This window comes from Aulonocara stuartgranti (genome assembly GCF_965226115.1).
Source record: "Aulonocara stuartgranti genome assembly, chromosome: 5".
NCBI classification, from domain to species: Eukaryota; Metazoa; Chordata; class Actinopteri; order Cichliformes; family Cichlidae; genus Aulonocara; species Aulonocara stuartgranti.
In genome coordinates, this window is record NC_138943.1 from 5,592,795 (window position 1) to 5,615,092 (window position 22,298).

General features: G+C 39.5%; 1 protein-coding gene across 5 annotated transcripts in view; it reads left to right on the plus strand.

Annotated features, from left to right (window-relative positions):
* Positions 1-22,298, plus strand: part of tox2 (TOX high mobility group box family member 2) — a 102,653-nt gene that overhangs the window by 57,025 nt on the left and 23,330 nt on the right. For all 5 annotated transcript variants that reach the window (XM_082534207.1, XM_082534205.1, XM_082534209.1 and 2 more), the window contains exons 3-4: positions 3,940-3,999; positions 18,555-18,842. In XM_082534207.1, coding sequence (XP_082390333.1) covers positions 3,940-3,999; positions 18,555-18,842 — 348 coding nt within the window. The remainder of the gene's footprint in view (positions 1-3,939; positions 4,000-18,554; positions 18,843-22,298) is intronic.

The window sequence follows — 22,298 nt, forward strand, 5'->3', positions numbered from 1 at the left end:
CTGAACGAAGCTCATTCAGAAAGATTAGAATTGAGTTTGGCCTTTAATAACACAAAAGAAAAGGTATGCAAGTGCAGCTGGTTAGCTTAGCGCAGCATAAAGACCAGACACAGTCTCATCTAAAAAAATAATTGCTGCTAAAACTTCTTGTCCTTACTTCTTTCTAAACAAATAAAATGTAATGAGATAATGTGTTAACTGGTAGGTTTTCTAACCCTTTTTTAAAGGTCTTTACTCAGATGAGCTGGTTCCTCAGCCAAGTGAATCTAATTGCCTGTTTTTTAAATTATTGTCATCAATTTGGTGTCGAGACAGGAGAATGGTATTGGTGGTTTCATCTATGTCTGGGCAAGAAAGGGGAGTAATTTCGTTTCACAAAAGGTAAAATCATTCCTTTTGACGTACTCCAGATTAGAGTGAGAGCATTAAATAAAAATCAGCACAGCATGACAACCGAGGTTTGTAAAAACTGTGTGTACAGTACACTCACCAGTTGTTAACCTCACAGTACCAGGAAATGATTATTTTTACCTTTTCCTCTGATTTTAGATGGTGTTTATTATTTTAACAGCTCTGCCCTTGGAGACTCCTCCCATTGTGTAGCAAGAGCACAGTTGCAGACCTCAGTTTGCTCCTTTGACATTTGATATAATTGTTTTGCACTTACCCTGTTTTGCTCATTGAGATCTGGTTTGCAGTTGTGAAAATAAACTATTCTAAGACACCTTGACATCTAGCACAATGTGAGTAGGACAGCATGTAAAATCATTCTCCAAGAGCAAGAACGTGATTGTATTTTCATTGCAGAATACAATGATTGTTCCTTCTGCAAACTAATAGTGCTATCAGGCAGAAATTATTGCACTAGAAGTAACAGTTCCATCAGAGGCTGAATGATAACATGGAAATGGAACTGGGGCTTCGAATTGAATAATGTTGCAAGGAATTGCCTTTGTACTTTGGTTTGTTTGCTGCCCTCAATGTGTTATGTATGAAGATGGAAATAAATGTTAATGAAAACTGTGCTGGAGTTGAATCTGAGTATAACTTAAATGGAAATATTGGAATGTTAAGGGAAAAAAATCCCAGAATTGATAAAAAAGAACAAGTGATTTGCATAAATTGGTCCCTGCAACACTTTGCATGTGGTGAAAAATTGCTACAATAAGACCCGGGTCCATTTTCAGTCACCATGCCAGAGCTTGAGAAACACCCTCCCACTCTGACTCACTGTAGGCACAAACCAGTCACGTTATTTGACCTTACAGTAGCAACAGTAATTCATCTCGGCCACTACTAGCTGTCTTGAGGTGTGTTTTGTTTTCTCATAAATGGTTGGTGCCAAATAGTGTCAGACAGAGAGGGAGGGAAGGCCTCTGGGAGAGTGTGAGCGAGCGTGCGTGTGTGTGAATGTGTGCGCATGTTTATATGCCCGTGTCTTTCGAGCTGCGGCCTCTGGCTGTGACCCCAGTGTTAATCACTGTACAGCCAGAACAACCACAGGCTTCTGTCGCCACTACTGCAGCTACAGCCCTTCTCCTCTCCTCCTTTATGTCAGTGTCATTCATGCTCCCTGTGCTTTTTTTAAATGTATCTCTCTAACCCCCCCCCCCCCAAATACCTACAGTATGTTCCCTACTTGGCCTCCTACTTGCACAAGATCGCTATCCCCTTCCCCATTAGCTCCAGGATACACCCTTGTCGTTCTCATCGCCTCTCCATAACCTCAAACTGTCACCTTTTCTCTAGCCTATGCCTCCCCTTTAGGCTTCTTTAGCTTGGTATTTCTGAGCTATGAAATCGCTGGGCTGTCCTGTCCTGTCCTGATTTAACTAGCAAAGTGCAGAACAAGCTAAAGGCTGTTCTCTTTGTGTGTATCACTAAATAGGTGGCAGGGTTGGTAAAAATGTTGGCTTGGGATGTTTTTTGTCATGTTTTTCATGTTGTTTTTGGTTATTAGTGTATTACGTGACAGGCTGGTGTCATATCATAATTTGATAAATTTGATAATGTTTTGCTTTACATTTATGATTTTTTTATTTGCAAATATAACAAGCAATATAAACAAAGACGATCAGCAACTTGTGGGTCTGAAAAACTTGCAAGTATGCAGAAGTGCCAAAAAGTGTACTTCTTAAAATGTCCACTTGAGGCTGGTTCCCAAAGCAGGTCAGTCCCCACAGACTGAAACTGTGAAACTGGTTAAATAACAAGTTTAACGGCAGAGAACGTAGGTGACCTTGTTTGTGATGTCGGTGACTTTTAGACAGCTTTTAATGCAATGATCTGAATTTTTCCGACAGTGTGGTTAGTTGTGCAAACAGACTATATAAGTTTTGTTCCACATTCTCTTTTTGTATTTATATTAATTTGAATTAAGGGTGTGGTGGTTAACACTATCACCTGTTATCAAGTAAGTCCTGGGTTTGAATCCCCTGGCCGGCTGGGGCCTTTCTAGGTGAAGTTTACATGTTCTCCCACAGTCCAAAGACACGGATGTTAGATTCATTGGTGATTCTACATTGGACTTAGGTGTAAACGGTTGTTTGTGTCTCTGTTTTAGCAGTGCAGTAGATTGGCGACCTGTCAAGGTTGCACGCTGCCTCTTGCCCCATGACAGCTGGGGTAGGTTCCAGCCTAACTGCCAGTCTGAATTAGATAAGCAGAATATGGATGGATGGACTTGCAATTAATTAGCAGACCTGTGCATCTCACACATATATTCTAATGATGCAGCTTGGGTAGCACTCGAGTCTCTTGTCCTGACGTAGTGAATTCTGGTTCTAAAAAGCACATAGATGGCAGCGATCATAGTGCTAAAGCTGAAGCTTCAAAGTGGGGCTAAAAAACAATTGGTAATTTCATGGTATCTACATCTTTTTGTTTTTTAAATGTAATTCCATGTGAAAAACTTGTCTCATCTTAACAGAGTGATCTTAACAGAAATATTTTTTAATGCTTGTCTTTGTTAACATTTAAACTAGAAACTCCTGTACTTGTTCAAGCAGACGTTCTAGCACAGTAGATCAGTTTCTTGATTAATACTACGTAATAGCTGACTTACAAAGGTTATTTACTGCCATCAGTGCTGCCTTTGATTAACCTTTCATGCTTACAAATCAGCACCTACAGAGCCTCAGAGGCTTGCAAAACAATATACTAATAATGGCAGTACTAGCAGGCTAATGTTGAGAAAGACATAGATGACTGATGTTGCACTAAATGCAAATGTTAATTTAACACAAATCAACATTTGTTAATTTGCATTAAATACATGCAGTAGTTGACGATGGCAATGTCATTAAGTAAAAAAATAATCTAATGATGGTGGTGGAGCAAAACTCCCCAGAGGGACAATCCCCGAATATTAGATATTTGTACTTTATTTTATGAAAATATGTCCCATACATGTTAAACTATTTAAAAGTGGTGGACTCACTGACCAACCAACAGACCGTTTCATTCTAGAGCGATTGGAAAGAAAATGAAAAAAACCTTTTCTTTAGTAGATATGAATGTGCAAGATTGACTGACTGAACCAACTGGGTAGTCAACTAACTAGACATCGGTGGCTGCAGTTGCGATTATTACTCTGTTGTGCCTTTGTTGCTTCATGACACACGGAGAATAATGGCAGTTAGGTGTGCATAACACTTACAAACACACACTCAGGCTGTAGGCAAGCTAAGAGGAAGAGTGTGAGTTACACAAGCTTTGACAGGGCCTAATTATACAAGTCTCTAATGAACTGTAATTACTGACATTCACTGGAGCATCGAGGTCTATTGCAGTCATTAGGCTGCAGTGTTACACTCTTTCTGTATCGGCACTGACTGACAGAATTTCTTTTTTTTTTATCCCTTTTGTGATCTGTTGGCCTCTGCCTCACTGTTTTCTCATCTCTCTCTCTCTCTCACTCCCTGTGTCTCTGCACTACAGTTTGATGGTGACAACATGTACATGAACGAAAACAATCACGAGTTCCTCGCACCAAACCAGGTGAGTCCAAATTTCTAATAATGGAAGACCTTAAATAGTCTTGAAGCCATTTTTCTTTCACTGTTGTCAAGTCTTGTTGAAATGTACAATAAGTCGCTGTTACTGAAAGGAACCACACACTTATGTGACATAAGCTGAAAGCAAGTGGACTAAAGATATTTTATTCTTTTTTAGACTCACAGATATGCCACACAGAACATGCTATATTCCATATGTTGCATGCAAACAAATAAAATGATGTTACAATCATTCAAAGAGCAATTAACAGTAAAATTGGTAATGTAGTAATAAATGCAACATTTTTACATATGTACTTGACAATGAAATTTATGGACTACTTAATCTGCTTATTCAAATGCCTCTTTTAAAATTAAGCACTGTAAGCGCATTTTTTAAAGAACTATATTCTTGAAATATAAGACATGATGTTTATTAAATATACGATTGGTTACGTCATAATATAAAACAGAAAACATGTGTTCTTGTCTTTTATAAGTTGAAGCTGAACACTGCTGCTACGTTTATAGTGCAGTAGGCACTGGGTTAGCAATTCATCACAGTACTAACCTATCATGATTAGATTTCTGCTAAGTACACAGAAACCAGAGAAGCTAAACCAGTGAAACTATGCAAATTTCCCATAAAAAGAGCGTTGACCTTACTGTAAAGTGACAGTCGTCATACAATTTTACTTCCCTATATTCCTGATATTCAGTCATTCTCTTTGCACACAATTTTGGCAAAAGCCGACATAAAGAAATGTTTTGGCTTCATTACAAAGAATTTATTAAGTTAGAATGGGCGAGTCACTGCTCTTCTATAGCACATGGCAACCCTGCCAGATACACTGTAGCACAGCTGGTCATGAACAACTCGGAGACCATATGGTTGTGTTTGGACTGGGGGATTTGTGGAGTTTGGGAATAAGCCCATCTGACATACACAGGGGAGCGGGGAATTTGTCCCTGTCAATTGCAATTATTAAAACCAACCCGTAGGCTACAGTAGTTCTGTGTTTCAGTTGCATTTGCTTTTTTGCTAAATTTCTTAATGCTCTGGTTTGTTAAGGTTTGGCTTATGGCCCAGAGTAGGACACAGAGCTGCTTGTGTTGTCTTTTCTACACATGTAAAGTTAATTCAGAAGGCTCAGACTATTAGGACTGCCACAAAGTCATTTTAAGTGGGACAGCGCTGTTATTTGACAGATTTGTCATGCAGATACTTCACTTTCTAAAAAACTGCTAACCACTACTTTTATCAGTTAATTTCATATAGCACATGTGGCTTTACTGTAGTGCTGATTGACTGATTAGACATCAGCACCAGTTACTGATGGGAGGGCGAAGCATTGCGGTTTGTTAGAGAAGACAAGAGTGAGCGGCAGATAGGTAGAAAACAGGGAAGCAGGAGACAAAGAGACAGAGGGAAATAGCGTGAAAGATGGTGATAGGATGAGAGACGATTTTGCTTTGCTCTGTGTTATACTTTGTTTACTCAAGATCCCCTCACATTTGACATGTGCCTTGCTCTATTCTCCGCTTCACCAAGTTTAGCCTCTCGTTCCCTCTGACAGCTAGAATCAGGGAGGCCTAAGGGGTGGACACACACTCTGACAACAAAACATAGAGATGGGAAAATCCAAAAATCACTGATCTGCACCTCTTTAGCTGTGCTACATTTTTTATCCAAGCAGATTTTTAAATAGTGCGATCGCGCTGGAAAAAAGTCACTGTAAATAAAGGTTGAGGGCACCTTTGTTGAGACGGTTCACTGAACTTTGTCAATTTGAATAATCGTCACTAACCCATTCTACTTACTCTTACATTACACCGTCTTCGTGGTCAGCACACACAAAATGTAACCTCACTCGTTTTATGCATTAACTTTTCAATTAATTATTTCGTTGTAATGTTCTCAAACTACCACTCGGTAGCTCATTTTCATCATGCATTTCACATCAACGACATCATAAGCACTAATAAAGGGATTTTTTATATCCATGCATGCTTTCCGTTTCAGTGTTTAATCACTAAATTTGGAACAAAGCCGCAGTTTGATTGACATTATCAAAGCATGTTTTGATAAAGTGCAATCATTTCTTGCACTAATGCGACACGAAAAATACGATTCTATACCTGCTAGTATATGCTTCGTGTTCCTCAGAAGCAACTGCATTAACGCTCGTGCTGTTTGCAAGTGTTTAGGTAAAACAAGACTTATCCTTTATTAATTAGTGTTATTCTTACAGAACAGTTGGGTGCGGTATACAGCAGCGTGCTCTGCTATTCTCAGTATGTTCTATCTCGAACTTAAACTAATCATACTGCCTAAAGCTGACTTTTCTGTGGTTGCTGCTTTATTATCTCCCTCAACTTATCTTTCACCCATTTTCTCTGACTCCCCCTCTTTTGCTCTTTTGCTCACTGTTTCTCTTTTTCAGTCTCTACCCCCGTTGCATTTAAATGCATTTGGGTCAGCAGTTCTGCCTCGAAACTCTGTGAAGAGTGTATTTTTCAGTGCTCGGCTTTCTCTCACTTCGGTTTCACCATGTAATTGCTCTATTTAACGTGGCTTACCTATATGAATTAATTTTCTATATGTCTTGCACATTCATATAGGTCATTCACAGGGTGCTGGTGAGTAAATCTGGCAACGCAACCTTATCAGACTGTTCAGTGCTTAGATGGGTACGTTCTAGTGATGAGTCACAAGGAAATGGGGTCAGTGCCATTGTCATATCGATGTTCCCATGAGCATCGCTGTCTGACCCTCCTTAGTTCTCTGTAGAGTTTCTTTTCCCCCCAAGCAGAGTGACAAAGTGTTAGTGATTCAATGACAAGGTCATGGACCCTGGTCTTAGCATCAACAAGCTCTTTGTCTGCCCCTGTGGCCACTGGCCATTGTCCTGGCATCATTGTAGAAAAGAGTAACCAACGAGAAGAAGCTCTGGTATTTCCTAGTGTTGTCACAGTTTGAACTGAGAAAATCTCCACAGTGGCAAGGATTAGAGCACCTCCTAAGTAGAGAGGCTTTTGTATCATAAAGGTCTTAGTAGACCAGATCACCTGAGGTAAGATTCCTCTCGCTATAACTAAACAGAGCAGTGCGAAGCGACACGATCAAAGATAATGCACTGTGAGAGATTCCTTCTCATAGCTCCACAGCAAAGTGAAAGAAACAGTATATACTTCATCAGCACTTTACCTTGACAATGTTTTCTTTTGATGTCTTTCTCCCTGACTTATGAATTAATTTAGCAGAACTGCTGTTTGAGAGAAATATGTCACAGAAAAGAGAACACGAGGAGGAAATGGAAGGGGGAGGGGTGGAGATGGAGAAACTGCACAGGGGAATAATTCGGCTAATGGAGTGACTGTTTGGATATTCAGCAGAAGTAGGAATGGAGATTATGATCTCGCAATTAGCGTAACAAGGTTTTATTGATTGGCTGCTGCTGTAGCGTCTTTACTGCCAAGACTCTGCATGTGGCTTTAACATGCACAGTGTGTGTAGCCCAGCCAGTCACACTAGTTCTACTACTACACCACTACCAGAGCAGAATCTAGCTCGGTGTTACCATCGAGCCACGGCCATTTCCTGATCATCAAAGCTGAAATATTATGGATTGTCGAGTTGAAAGGGTCTGTTTGAATGCCTGATGATAAAGTGGACTACATTTGCATTTTCCGCTCACTTTTAAGTTAATGCACTGCCCTCCTTCCCCTTTGAGTGAAAAGCAGGTATAAAAAGGCAGCTTCTGATAGCGAGCAATTTGAAAGTTTGTCTGCCTGTTTTACATGCTCGGAGTTCGAATGATGTTTTCATGGTAAGTTTGATGCAATTTCTCATCTCACTTACTATTTTGTAGCTCATTGCTGGCAAGGATTATGGAAGTCCCATGGGTGTTGTAATTGTAATTAGAGAGGTGACTGCCAACAGCAGATCTGTTAGACATGTTAGACACGGAGAACTAGACAAAGATCGATGGAAATATTTTTATTTTTGTTTGGTTGGGGTTTTTTTTAGGACAGTCAGCAGCTGTGAACATCATTATGTTTATTAAACAAGTTGTCAGATTAAACTCATAATGGGGCTTTTGTGTGATTTTTTTTCATCTCGTGTTTAATGAGAGATTTATTGGCATAAGAGCTCTTGTTAACAGATCTGAACAGATATGCCTGTCACATATTCTGGTGCTTAAACTTGCAGGAACTCCCCCCTTATGAATATGATTAAGTCCTTCCCTAAAGCTCCCTTGTGTCTCTCATCTTCCACCATATGTTTCTGATGAGCCATTGTAGAACATGATCCCATAGTCTTTTATGTCCAACCTTTGACAAATCTATCACCTCTTCCCTCTATGCTCTGAATTAAAGGCCCATTCCACCTTTCCAGTTTAGATGAATAATTCTCTTGTTTGGCAGCAGCCCAAAGCCCAGCCAGCATGTCTGGAACCTTGGTGGAGCCTGATTGGTCCGGTTCAGTCGTGTGTGACTGACAGGAAGCCCGCTGATTGGGGGAGACCGTATCTTTGGATCGTTGCACTGATTAAAGCCTCTCGGCAGCATTTTGTACACTCCCGCCGTTCGGGGTCCCCGCACTAGCGCCCTGGCACTGCTGGTCTGAATTACAGCTTGGTCGCATTAGTCTGATTTACAGCTTCCTCCTGCTGTTTAGATTGGAGTTGGGTACCAGAATGGCAGGCTCCTCCTCTACTACACTTCCACCTGCCCCCTCCTCTTCCTATTGATTCCCCTACTTTGTGCTTTACCCTCTACCCATCACCCCAATATCTCTAACCCTTTTTCTGCTGCCTCTTTTATCCCACCTCACCTGGTTTACTTTCCTTTTGACTCTCAATCCTCTACTAGTTCTTCTAGGTCACCCTTTTCTTCTTCCCCGATCCCTCAATTTTGCTTTTTTTTTTTGCCTTCATTCCACTTCCCAATAAACTGTCCTCATACTCCATGTACACCCTTGTACTTGTCCTTCTTTTCAAATGTCCCTCTAACCTCTGACAACATCCCTTTACCTTTCCTACCCAGCAGATCTCCCTCTCGCTCTTTCTCCCTTTCGCTCCCTCACTGCATCTTTTGTGAAAATGAAAACAAAGAGCAGCCTGCCAAAATATTTCTATAGCCATTCGCTGACGAAGCAGGGAGCGGAGACAAAGCAAAAAGATGTGCAGGCATATTTGTCGCGGCAGCAGAAAGATGGAAAGCTCTGTCCCCGTGGCCTTTTTACAGTCATTTGGAAACTCCCCACCTCTCTCTCCTCTCTCTCTTGCCCTGTTTAAAAGCCCTCTGTTTGAAATACTCATCTGACATGGCATTATATATAAATGCACAGCTGTGTATTTGTATAAGGGCCTCGCTCTGCTAAGCTGTCCGTCCCCATGTTGCCCTAGGTGATCAGATGAAACTAATGCGATTCAACTTTAATGTGTTCCTGCAGGCCTTTCACCCAACTGGATAAAACAATAAGGAACAAACACCCACTCTTGCTAGGGTATAATAGAAATTGGGAAATGCAGTGTCTAGTCAGCCTTTTCATAACTGTTTTTTATTTGTATTTATTCATTTATTTTTAATTTTTTTAGTAAAGTTTCCCATGAATTGGTTTTTCCTCACAGCTGTGAAAAAAGGTTATGGGTTATTATAGAGGAAAATGTACCATTCAGCCACAATTCATTAGCAAAATACCTGGTTAATTATTGATGCAATATCTTCAAGGTATGAAAAAAGCCCAGACTTGCTATCGATCTATGTTGACTTATTTCCTGTGCTTAGAGAAAGTAGAAATGAGGTGGTACAATTTCTCTTATTAAACTAGTTAAACAGCGCACAGCAAAAATGTTGGTACAAAGCCTAAGGCAAAAAGGCTTTTATAGTTTTATATTAAATGTATTTGTGAGTTGGTTTTATCCCTCTATGTAGTGCTGTAGGGTGGGGTTATAGGAAACACAGTGGGCAAGAGCAGAACACAGACCGCAAAAGCCAGCACACAATCTAACCCTGTCTGTAAAAATGTACAGCGGATTGACTGGACAACAAGACACAGGTGGGAGCACTGCACTGGGGCCATAATTAACCACCCCACACTCACTGTTCTCAATGAGGGAAATTACAAAGGAAGGAAGATAAAGACAGGAAGTAAATACAAAAACATGCACTAAGACAGGTTAACAAAGAAAGCACCAAGACATGGATGAGATAGAGGAAGGAGAAAACAGGGAAACACTGAGATACTGGACACGAAAGAACATTAGAAGAAAATTAGAAACTCTGGAAAGAGAGACACATTCAAATATGAACTGATTACTCGACAAAAAACCCTAGATCCCTTTGGTTATCGCAAATACTCCCATACACAATGACTAATATGCAGAGAAACTAACAGAGGAAAGTTGGACTGGGCGTGTTAGGTATTGTAGACAAATATTCAAATCATTATTTTTTTTTAACTCATGGTAGTCCCAGAAGTTAAGTACAAATAAAAATATACATTTATTTGACAGTTTAACTGTTACTTTAATTACATGCATTTCGCTACACCCGTAGCCGCCGACAGCTATGGTCAAGCTCTGACTGTTGTATATAAACAACTTAGCTGTAAAACTGTGGCTCTATTCATAACTTTATTCATAAATAATTAAGCTACTGTTATTGCGCTTTATGCATGAATGTTGGATTTAGTTTACTTTATGACTCTGCAGACATTTAATGAACTCCTGCAAAGATCTGTGAGCAACTAATATCATTTTAGCTCCTGTTAATACTTCGTCACATCAGAATATAGAACCAAACACCTGACAGGACTAAACATAACCTATGTTTTGTCTTGTGCAATGTTTATGGAACAGTATGTGCCGTGATCTAGCAATAGGCTTGATGTTCAAATTCTGTCCTGCAAGCATTTTCAACTTGAGTGTTTTTCATAAGGGAGGAGCTTTGATGCTTCCCTTGATTTTGTTGCAAGATTTGTTTAGTCAGCATGATAGCAGTAGACTGATAGTGAAAGCATGTGGCATGTAATGAGAACTGGAAACACTGTACTAATCTGGGTTAGCACTGAACCAAACATACTTAAAAGAGTAACTTCTATATCTGAATTTGTTGCCAACTTATGACCAAGAATTAGTATTCACATTAGCATCTCGTTGGGGTTGCACACATTAACAGTACAGCTTGCTAAGAGTGACTATGCTAATATCCTGAGGTTTAATTAATATAAATAAACTGGCATAAAGCTTGTGATAGCTGCTTGAGCTGATATCCCTGTGTTGATGTTGTTTTTGGATCAACATACTTAATGTTGGTCAAGGTTCAATATTGCACGTGACCAGTTCTGAGTGGAGATCAGCAGTTTTTTGTGTTTTTTCATGTCACAAAACTATGACATCATATGGTAGCAATGTGATTGGTAACTTGTAGTGCTGAACCTGGACCAACATTAGTTATTAATGATCCAGGGACAACACTAACACAGGTATAGGCACCATGTTAATTTAGTGCACACAGCAGCTCGCAATTATTAGATAAGCCTGAATGTTTGCTCTTAGTGTATTTTGTCATGTAATTGGCAAAATTGTTGCTTGATGGCATATTAATGGATTAAAAGCCTGTAGTTATCAGAGTATACTTCAGAGTCAAGATACATGAAACTATCATCAGAGACATTGAATACAGTAGAATCCTGAATTGAAACCTATGGGAGAGTTTGTTAATAGCAGAGGTGGTGGTAGAAGTATAACTGAGGGTGGGAAAAGAAGCTTTTTAAGAGTTTACTTTGGGGTAAAGTTGGCCATTGGATTTTTTAAAATTCAGTTTTATTACCTGGCAACCACTAAAATTAAAGTAAATTAGGATAATGCTTCAAAAAAGAATAAGCACCCAGAGGCGTTTCAAGATGGCTGCCCAGTGGCAAGACTTAACGGCAGTTGGTGTAAAATAAATGACTTGAGGCTGTGTTAGAGAAACTCTAGGAGCTCACCAAAATCAGGTAGCTGCCTTCTGGATCGACTGACTGACCGGCACGCAGCCTAGTTAAGGCTAGCATGTTCTTGTGTACATGTAACTCCTTTTGTGGACACTTTGGTGATACATGAAGTATGACTTGCAGAGCAGAACTCTAGTGAGAGACAGGAAGGTTCATTGACCCTGGAGAGCTGTCTCCTCCACTCTCCTCCATTCACAACCAGCCTCTTATTAACAATGGCACCAGGAGTACGACGGTCCAGATGTTATTCTCCTGCTCCCACCAGCTGTGCCAGCCTCCAATACACAGCCTCATTGACTCTGAACCAGCGAGGCAAGACACTTAAGAACACACTGACACCGGACTCACACAGAGTGTGCAATCTCTTACAGTAGGTTTTTGTTTTGAAAAGGGGGATTCCTAAGAAATGTTCACAAAAGCATTTAAGAGCTGAAATGACACACACATGGACACACAAATGCCATATGCACTCTCACCCACCACATGCTCTTTACACCCCCTTCTCCTGGTGTAGAGTTAGCAGCAGAGTTATTTGTGGGTGACAAGATCCTAACAATTCTGAGAATAATGCACATTTGTTTGGATGACTGCGCCATCAGCACTCCCTTTGTTATTTTGAACATTGTTAGAGTCAGTTTGTAAGGATCCATCAACGCTTTATTCTGCTGGGGTTTTTTTTTTTGTCCATTTACTTGTTCCTATAACAATAGTTAGTTTTGTCATTCAGCCACAGTAGCACTATTGTCCACCTCCTAATAATGATTTTTGACAGCGGGCACAGAAAAGTAGATAACTGAAGAGTCATTAAAAATTAAAAAACAGTTGACTGGCTGCTGTTTTGGGCCTTGTCGAGTCTCTCTGCTTCTTTGACGTAGTCGTAACTCAGCAATACCTGTGGCTGTTGTTAAGTGTTGTTGAACAGGCGGTGGTGTGCCAAAGAGAAAAGCTGAAAAGGCTCGGGTGTTTACGAGACATGGCTGCTCCCAACATGAAGCGACAGAGGGACTCTGGAAATAATACTGTATGTGTGTCAGTATAACATTGTAATTCTAAATTCACACTGTCACACAATAAGTTTGCTTGGGATTCTAATTTGAAAAGTGGGATTCATCTCTTTCCCCATGCAGCTTGATTTTCTGCTTCTTCCTCTCCGGTTCATCCTTTCTCCTCTCACTCTCTCCAGCCCTCTTCTCCACCCACACACACCAGTATCAACATCAGCATCACTCTAGATGACTATTGGGAAACCTGAGCTATCTTGTGCAACCATGGTTTACTTTTTCCAGCTGCACATACTGGGGATCACAGTTTTCACTGTATGGCATCTGCATGTCATTACCACAACAGGGTCCTGAACTCTTTCTGTGTTTCCAACAGCAAATACAGATATTTTCAAAATAAATATCAGCAAACAACTCAATTTGACACTAACACTTTTCTATTTTATCATGTTTGACAGCTATTTAAGAAAGATTTTATTGTTGTGTGTCAATTGAAAGTTCAGCAGCAATTATGTGGTTCTTATAGTTGACAGTGCTTCTCCATTAGTTATCTCTTTTGCCAATATTAAGTGTTTTTTGATAGTGAAGAAGAAATAGAGACAGCAAGAGCAAGGAAGGTCAGTAGCACATTTTTATTGGATCAAATTAATATGGAACAACCCCCCAAAAAAATATTAGCCTCAGAGGGCAGTTAGTTACTCGGCACTTCCATCCGTTTGCAGGATAAAAAGAAAGCATATGAGAAACAGAAAGAAACAGAGGTACAAGGGAGATTGTGTTTGTTATTTGATAAAGCCTCCCTTATAACCTCAGCATGTTGTGCAATAGCGCTGGCTCTCCTTCAACTCCGCGGCGTGCCACTTCAAATTAGTCGCTTGTGGAGAGGGTCTGCCCCATCTTTGCAAAATGCATTAGTACACCACTCAGAGCCTCATACAGCCTAGGGTTAAACACAAATTATATCATTTCTGTCATCCAATCAAATCAGAGCGACCTCTTGACCTGCGAGATGAGTCAAATGCATAATGAAATATGACATGACACAAAAGCTCTGATTCTAATCTGTTCTGACACGCGATCAGATGAGGATGACCTCCTGACCTTGACTGACAAGTGAGACGGGCACTTGGAACAGGATATATGAAGGAAGAAAAAGGGAAACTTAAAAGGAAAGGGGAGAAACACGTGCAATTAGAAAGGCTGGTTTGAGTCAGTGGTAGGTTAGTTAGTAATCAGCTCAGGGTCTGGGGTGAATAGGGCCATCTGCATCTTTTGACTTTAGACAGTTGGTGCTCACCTTAATTATTCTCTCCATATTTTCCTTTCTTCCCATTTGTTTCTCCGTGGGGTTTATGTCTTTGAAAGGGTTTATTTCCTCTCTCCTCACCCTCCTGTGCCACTCATTCACTGAACACATCCCAAGTACAGCATCTCAGTCCCCAGAGTTCCTCTTATGATTTCTGAACAGTAAAATACTGACAGATAAATAAAGCAGCTGGGCTGTTTTAGAGGGAGATGAGATGACAGAGGGATGGATAGGAAGGGGGCTGATCGGGGTCTAAGGAACGTGGAATAGGGCCAGAACTATTGGGGCTTCACAAGGGACAGAGCTGAATGGGCAAGCCAAGAGAGGAAGAGGAAAGTGAAGGTGTAGGGTGGCTGTAACTGGATCTCCTGCCCATTTCCATTCCCACTCTTGTAAGATATAGTAGCAGAGGAACAGCTATGGCTTTAATTAAGCCTGAGTTGAAGGAAAGAGATGGATAGATTAAAGAAGACGCTATGAGAAACAAGAAAGGGTATCAACAACAGCAAGCCAAGAGTTCACAGCTCTTAGATTATGTGTTTGAAAATAACTGATCTCTGTTGTCAGACAAGCATTATTTGCCTTTGCTGTATTACATTAAAACAAGAGCTTTGTGTACACTAGTAAACAGGATCATTTTTGAATATACAGTATAAGCCTCCTTTTGCGAGAGCAGTGACAGAGGGAATAAAAAAGTTGATGCTCTTAAATTCATCCCAAAGATAAATCCACTGTTTTCTTCATAAACCAGACTGCATGGAGTGAGAGATAACAAGGCCTTACTTGGCTTGCAGAGTGCTGCACGGTGAATTTTGGGAAGGTGTCAGAACGAAGAGTGCCAGAGGTGATGGAAGCAGTGATGTATGGGTATTTCAAGCATAAATCACTGCTTTGACAAAGCTCTTCAATAAGCAGATAAGTCCATATTAGCGGCGAGACAGATATGTCATCGTCTGTCTCTGAGCCGTCGGTCCCACCCTCTTTGCGAAACAGACGTTGACTTGGGAGGACACCGGACTCTTTCGTCCATGTGGAACGCAAGGATCCGGTCTGAAAACACAGCACTTACTGTGTCACTTGATGTCATGCTAGTGGAGATATTCCCAGTCTGTGGCCCACCTGTCAAAATAATGTTTGCGTCATGAAATTCCTTTGATTTCAAGACGAAGCTAAAAAAAGCAAATATTGTGAATACAGCTGAAAATAATGTTTAATGTCATTATTATCTTGTCATTATGTGTCAGATTTAAAATGCTAAAAAACAAAGAATATTTAGAGTTGTCACTGAAAGAGGACAATTAGTTAGTTATCAAAATAAACAGTAGTTTATTATCTGTCAGTTGCTGCTTAATAGCCTGATAATTTTATGCCAGAGCAACATTATGCCAGGAGGTCCAACATTATGTTATGTAATGTTGAAAAAGTAGCTTTTAACCCAACATATGAATTGCAATTGACAGATGAGAATTTTAAAATGGATGTGCAATTTAATATTAAATGGGCAATGTCCCAAATCCTGATTTCTACAGGCATCATAACAATAATCTAATAAGTACAAGAATATAGAGATAATGAGCCATTAGCCACAGTCAATATCATCTCCAGAAGGCCTTGAATACTCAGGCAGTGTTACAGAGGGAGGGAGAGATCTGTGCCAAATAAAAGACAAGCTGGAAAGCTCCCCAATCAATGTTATTTTCTCTCTCAGTCCCAGACCAACTGTCTATTCATCTGTTTCTTTCAAATGAAAGGTGTGCTGGTATGTAACACTTACAGTCGAGAGATCTGTCTCTTAATTAAAATGTTACAGATTGCATTCGCTCGCACTGAAGACAACATACTGTGTATTGGAAATAATGTTCCCTATAGTGTACCGCATTGATCAGATGAGGAAAATAAAGCATGGTGAAAAACAGAGTGTTGAAAATAGAATCTGCTGCTTTTTGAAGGAGAACAGCCCCGACTATTGAAAGTAAACCAATGATGAGTACCTCAGAGGAAAAAAGGGAAAAAAACAGGGGCTGCATGTTTGAAAAGCTACTTCCATACTAGGACACATGCTGGTCTATACGATCCATCATATACATTGCCTTGGTTTGGATTTTACTTTCAAAGAAGAAAAGAGTATACATTAGCCACAGTGTACATGTGGATCTGTACATGCAATCTCATTCTGAATAGAGGCATATGAATAATTTATCTTGCCACAATCCAACTGGGAATGTCCTTGGTATTTACATTTTATCATCAAGGGCACTGGATGAGCCTTCATAGCAATCCAACACATGACACATCTTCTGTCCTTGTCCCTCTGCACAATCAAAGGCAATAGATGTGACCAGAAAAGTGTTTCTGTAGCTTGGATGTAGATTAATTTACTGAGAAAACAAAAGATTGATAAACACGCTACATGATGACTAAGCATGGTGGTCTTTAGATTACATAGTCTACTACAGTCAGAGTGAAGCACATGGTGGCTCAGAGGGACTCGCACAGGGACTCACTTCACACAATAGCTCCAATGTTTACAACAGACAATTTAGTTTCCTTCCAACAATTATGAGGGAAATTGAATCTCAGGAAATGTTCGTTTTCTTGTCCATTAGACCAAACAATAACACTATCCCCAAAGGTTTACAAAAACATCTGTCTTCAAAGGACAGTCCAGAAAATTAATATCAACTTGCTTGCAGGCTATGTCAGGACAAAGTAAATCAAATTGAGGCAATCGTTTACTAAATGTTACGCCAAATGAAAAGAAAGAGAGAAAAAAGAAAGAGGATTAATTCTAAGTGTGTCTCTATACTCTTGATTCAACAGTGAAAACCTCCTGTTTTTGCCATTACGCTTAAGATGTGTGCTTTAGACTTTTCTTATTTCTTCTTATTGACATTCTTATTGTTGCAAAATTAAATTTATCTCATGTGGCTTTGCGCTCGTTGCTGCACGTGGGATTTAAATAGAAAAACTGTCTTGGGTTTTTTCATTCCAAGGATGTAAAATGCTTATTCATACTACTTTATCTGTAATTGATGTGCTCAAAAATTACAAAATAGGCCATTGCACTTACCTTGATACTAAAACAGGGTTGAGAGAAAAACAAGAAAAAAAGCGCCCCGTATCCTTTCTTCTTCCTTCCATCTCCACATGCCCCTTATTTTCTAAAAGTATCTGTTTGAGAGATAAATGACCGCTCTGCTGCCGAGGATGACAGCCTACACAAAGATGATATTGAATTGATTTCAGAAATGTTGCAGAACTGACTGTTTGATGTATACTGCTAGACATGAATCATAAAAATTCTATTAAAAAACCCTTGAATGGCTGACACCAGAATATTATTTGTGATGATTAATTTGACTCAGTCATTACAATGGGAGTCAAGTTGGATCGTCTCAGACAAAATTGCTTTTCATTCCCCGTTGAATTTCCCTGCTATTTTTCTTTTCTTCTTGCTCTGTGCAGAACCCTGATCTGATTGGACTTACTGTGTTAGAGAGACAGCACGCGAATAGAGACTGTTGGTCTGCTATATTACTGATCGCTGAGCATTGTTTTGTTTTTTTGTTCCAAAATGAGTCGTTTAACATTTGAAGGAAAATTATACCTAATGTAGTAAAATGACAGATCAGAAGAACCTTTGTGGAATTTCTAGCTTGACAAAATAAAATAACACATTACAGTTAATGCTTGTAATCATAATGTTTAGCATATGCAAGTACACACACACACACATATATATTCTTTTCATGTAACTTCTGGAAAAAATGTCCTTCTGTTTGTTGGAAATGAATGCAATCTACTCAAAAACAGAATTTTTTTCTTTAGTTCCCTGTTTGGGAACCATTAGATTTATTTGTAAATTTTGCAATAGTATGGTTTTCTCTAAAATGTGAGTAGAGAATTGTAGTTGACTTGCCCATACCCTGTAGTTGCAGAGACACGTATGTCCAACCTTGCATAGAGCAATTTATCTTGCAACGCACCTGCTTTGTGACATTAATGATTTAGCTGCGAGTTTACGTTTATGGAAGTGTTTGCTGGGTGGGGCATTCACCACTCCTGACAGCTCAAGTAGCCATTTCCACTTTCCATTGTCTACTGTAGAAAAACTATAAAACACTGTATATTTCTACATTTGCAGCCTGTGTGTAATAGTCACAGGGACTTAAAATGGATTGATTTTCAGTTTCTGCTCAATGAAAACAGTGTATTTCACTTTATTTCTTTTTCTGTCTGTCCCACCACAGAGCTACACAGGTCAGACAGGTGGCAGTGGGGGAGGAGGAGGAGGTGGCGGCACTTCAAGTGGAAATGGAGCCGGGGACGAAGACTATGAGATCCCACCTATCACTCCACCTAACCACCCCGAACCTCCTCTTCTTCACCTGATGGAGCACGAGTCTACAGGCTACCTCGGTCACTCGTTGTCACACAATGGGCTCATCAACCCGTATTCCTACCCAGAGCTGCCCACACTTATGATGTCGAACATGCTGGGACAGGACAGTCACCTCGTATCCAGCCAAATGCCCTCGGTGAGTAGCGCACATTTAATCACAGTAAGAAAAATATTTAATACTTGGGAGTGATGAGTGTTGGTCTTAATCTTAAACTTAACTTGTTCTGGCTCATGCCTAAAAGAAGAAATGCAAATTATGAAGTAAGCAATGTCAACACATAGGATGAAATGATGATGGAGCAAACTTTTTTTGTCATTTTAAAGCATTTTGTGTATTTTAAGCATGAAAAATAATTTCAATATCTTAGCCTTGTACCAAGGGAAAATGTCGTTTTCAAGGCACAGTAAATGGGGCTAAGTAGGGAACTGAATGATTGTTCAGCAGTTGCCATGTCAGCTCTAATGCATGGAGAAAAGGATTGTGGGTAAATCCATCAGCATCATATCTGCCTCGACAGCAGGCATCGGTCAATCTGTCAGGCCTTCAAACATGAATACGTGCTGATTACTCCCTCAGCTCCACACAGAACTGCTCCTCTACAAATTAGCATCTCCAAACCATAATTGCATTCATGAGAACTGTTGGAAATAGAGCAGGTTACTATCACAACAAATGAGCTCTGCAAAGCTTATGCATCAAACATATGAGTAGACTGCATTAAGCAAATAATCTGTTTAGCAGTTTAGCAGTATACCATGCACAGCGCCCTAAATGTGTAATATAGCTTGAATTTGAAACTTTGAAGTTCAAATTAATGTATATATTAATAAAGATAAAAAAGTCCCATATATATGGAAAAGATGGCTGATGTTTTGATTGTAGGTCCCAAAGAAAGAACAGAAATGGTTAATAGTGTTAACGTACGATTTTTTTGTGTAACAGACGATGACTGGAAAGCCAGTAACTTTAAACATTCATAGCTTTATTGATACTGACTTGTATTATAAAACAATGCAGAAATAGTAACGCATACAGCTGTGCTGTTCTAGAAAAGGAGATGTTTTCTTCTTGTTCTTTCACGGTATCATCAAGTACAAACATCAGCAGTGTGTTTTGTCTCTGGCCATGTCTCAGTATCTTTTAGTTATTCTACACAATAAAGATATATGTTATACATATGAATATCAAGGTCAGGCATATTGTGTAACGTTCGTGATAAACAGAAGACAAGCAGCAATCAAAATATTTCCCAGTAAAGATCTAAACATTCTTTGCATTATATATACTTTAATGCTGGAATACTCCCACAAGGTATTGGATTCATATGTCATTTATCTTCATATTCATTTCACATTTTGGTCATGACCTTTACTGCGGAGACATTGGTTGATTGGCCAGTCTTTCCCTCTGCAGTCAGGATATTTGTTACTGCTACAGAGGGCCACACTCTGTGGTTTTAATAGATTGAATACAGCAGGCTGGGTGATAAAAATGCATGAGATTTTAAATGTTCAACTCACACATGATGAACTTGTGTTTAAAGCACATGTAATGCAGCTCCTGGTAACCGCTAGGGAATCTGATAGCACTGGTAGATAAAATTATGCTTTTGGTTCTGAAAACAGATGAAAATTATTTTGAGCACATTTTGTAAATGTTCTATGTTACATGAATTTAATTCAAATTTTGTGTGCTTTAACACATAAGCACACTAATCAGGAAACAGGTTAAGAGATATTACACCACAGTTAAAATGATCTGTGATCTTTTGCCTTTTGCAAGTAAACTCCCAAATCTTGCTACTTCTGACTTTTTATAAAAGAGCTCTTGAATACATTTGGGGATCTTTTCAGAGCTCTGCTTCAACTTCACTTCAAAAAAGCAGCATATAAAGTGAACTCTGAATTTTTTTAATCAAATAGTCAGGCTGGCAAAACTACCAAACCGTAGCAGAGGTTCATTTGTGCTGAGAACGGAGTGTCTATTAAATTGGTGCCTCACCTTGACACAGTCTGTTGAGCAGAGTAATTAAGCAAACTCTGCAGTTCAAACATGAGTTGCTATCATTATGAATATCTCACTTGACATGGGTAGATAAATAATACAGGTTCATTCGAATGTTAATCTATTTTTGGTAGCTAAAAAACACAATGTACAGTGCAGCTGTGTCTGCTCGCTTTGAACAACGTGTGTGTGTCCAAGTGTGTCTGTGCGTTTTTGTGTCTTTACTATAAACAATATATCTGCTGTTGAAATGGATCCACTACATCTGGAGGTCAGGCCTTATATTCAATCTTGAGCACATTGAAAAAAAAATCCATTAGGGTTCATCTTTCCTGCATCAGCCATTCTATTGTGGTGCTGCAGTGAGATCTGTTTTCATCAGGCAGATTCAATACGTGAGCTGGGCAATGAAAAGAGTGCAATAGAGTTGAATGAAGAAAGGAGGGGTGAGGATAGAGTGAGAGAGAGAGAGATGGAGAGAGGGAGAAAGAGAGAGCAGGGCATTGTGGGGAGGAACGCTAGAAGAAAAAAGTAACTCTTATTCAAAATGAGCGTATACGTCCAGTTTTTGTACCGCCTGGATTTCATTATTAGATATTTTAAAGATAATTCAGTTGAGTGAAATGGGGTTATTCTGTCTCAACAAAAGGCTGAGAGCCTCTGGTTTTTAAATTTGTGCCTGTGTGATTCAAGTATGAGGACATTTGAAAGTACTCCAATGCAGGTGCAACAATATAAACATGAAATAAATAGGGCAATTATATAACAAAAAGGATTTAGACTCAAGCAGCATCGCAGCAACAGATGATCATAGCTGTTGAAGAGAATAGAGAGGGTGTGTTTTGTTTGTTGTGAAAGGGTGAACTGCGGGGCTAAAGAGTGTTTAAATCAGGCAGATTTAACTGTGGCCATGGATCTTAAAAATTTATAAAAAATGATTGATTGCACATATGCCAAAGCATGAATAATACAGAACAAGACTGAAGGTTTATTGCATTTTCTTTATTGACAATAAATTGCATTAAAATACACAAATTAAGGGTGTGTGTATCTAACGCTTGGTGCTTTTAGGATTTCATTTTTCTTTCCTCCTGTTAAAGATGTAAATCTTTGAAAATATGTAACAAACGTCAAGCTTAATTTATTTGGAAAGTACATTTATGAAACAGCTGGGCACTGTAGTCTTTAGTAAATATCAAAACATGACAAAATAGTTGATTTAGAGGTTAATTTGTTGGACAAGCAGCCAGTTAATACGCATTTGCCTGCTAGAGATTACTTGTGATTACTTAAAAAAAAAACTTTCTCAGTTATTCCCATTATTTTTATTCATTTATTCATTTTAGCATTTTTGGCTGGCTTGGTGGAAGCGTGTTACGTTTTGGGGCCCAGAACTGACCATAAATGGATGAGACCAGTGAGTACTAAGCTATCAGCTAACATTAGCAAGGTAGTTATTAAGCTAGCTCTAGCATGCAGACCAGAGCTAGGTGGTCTGTGTGCAAACATTAAAACATTAAAATGAGCACAGATTCTTGGATGGGCTGTATGGGCAGTGTTCAAAGCTAGCTGTCAATCAGGGCGGAC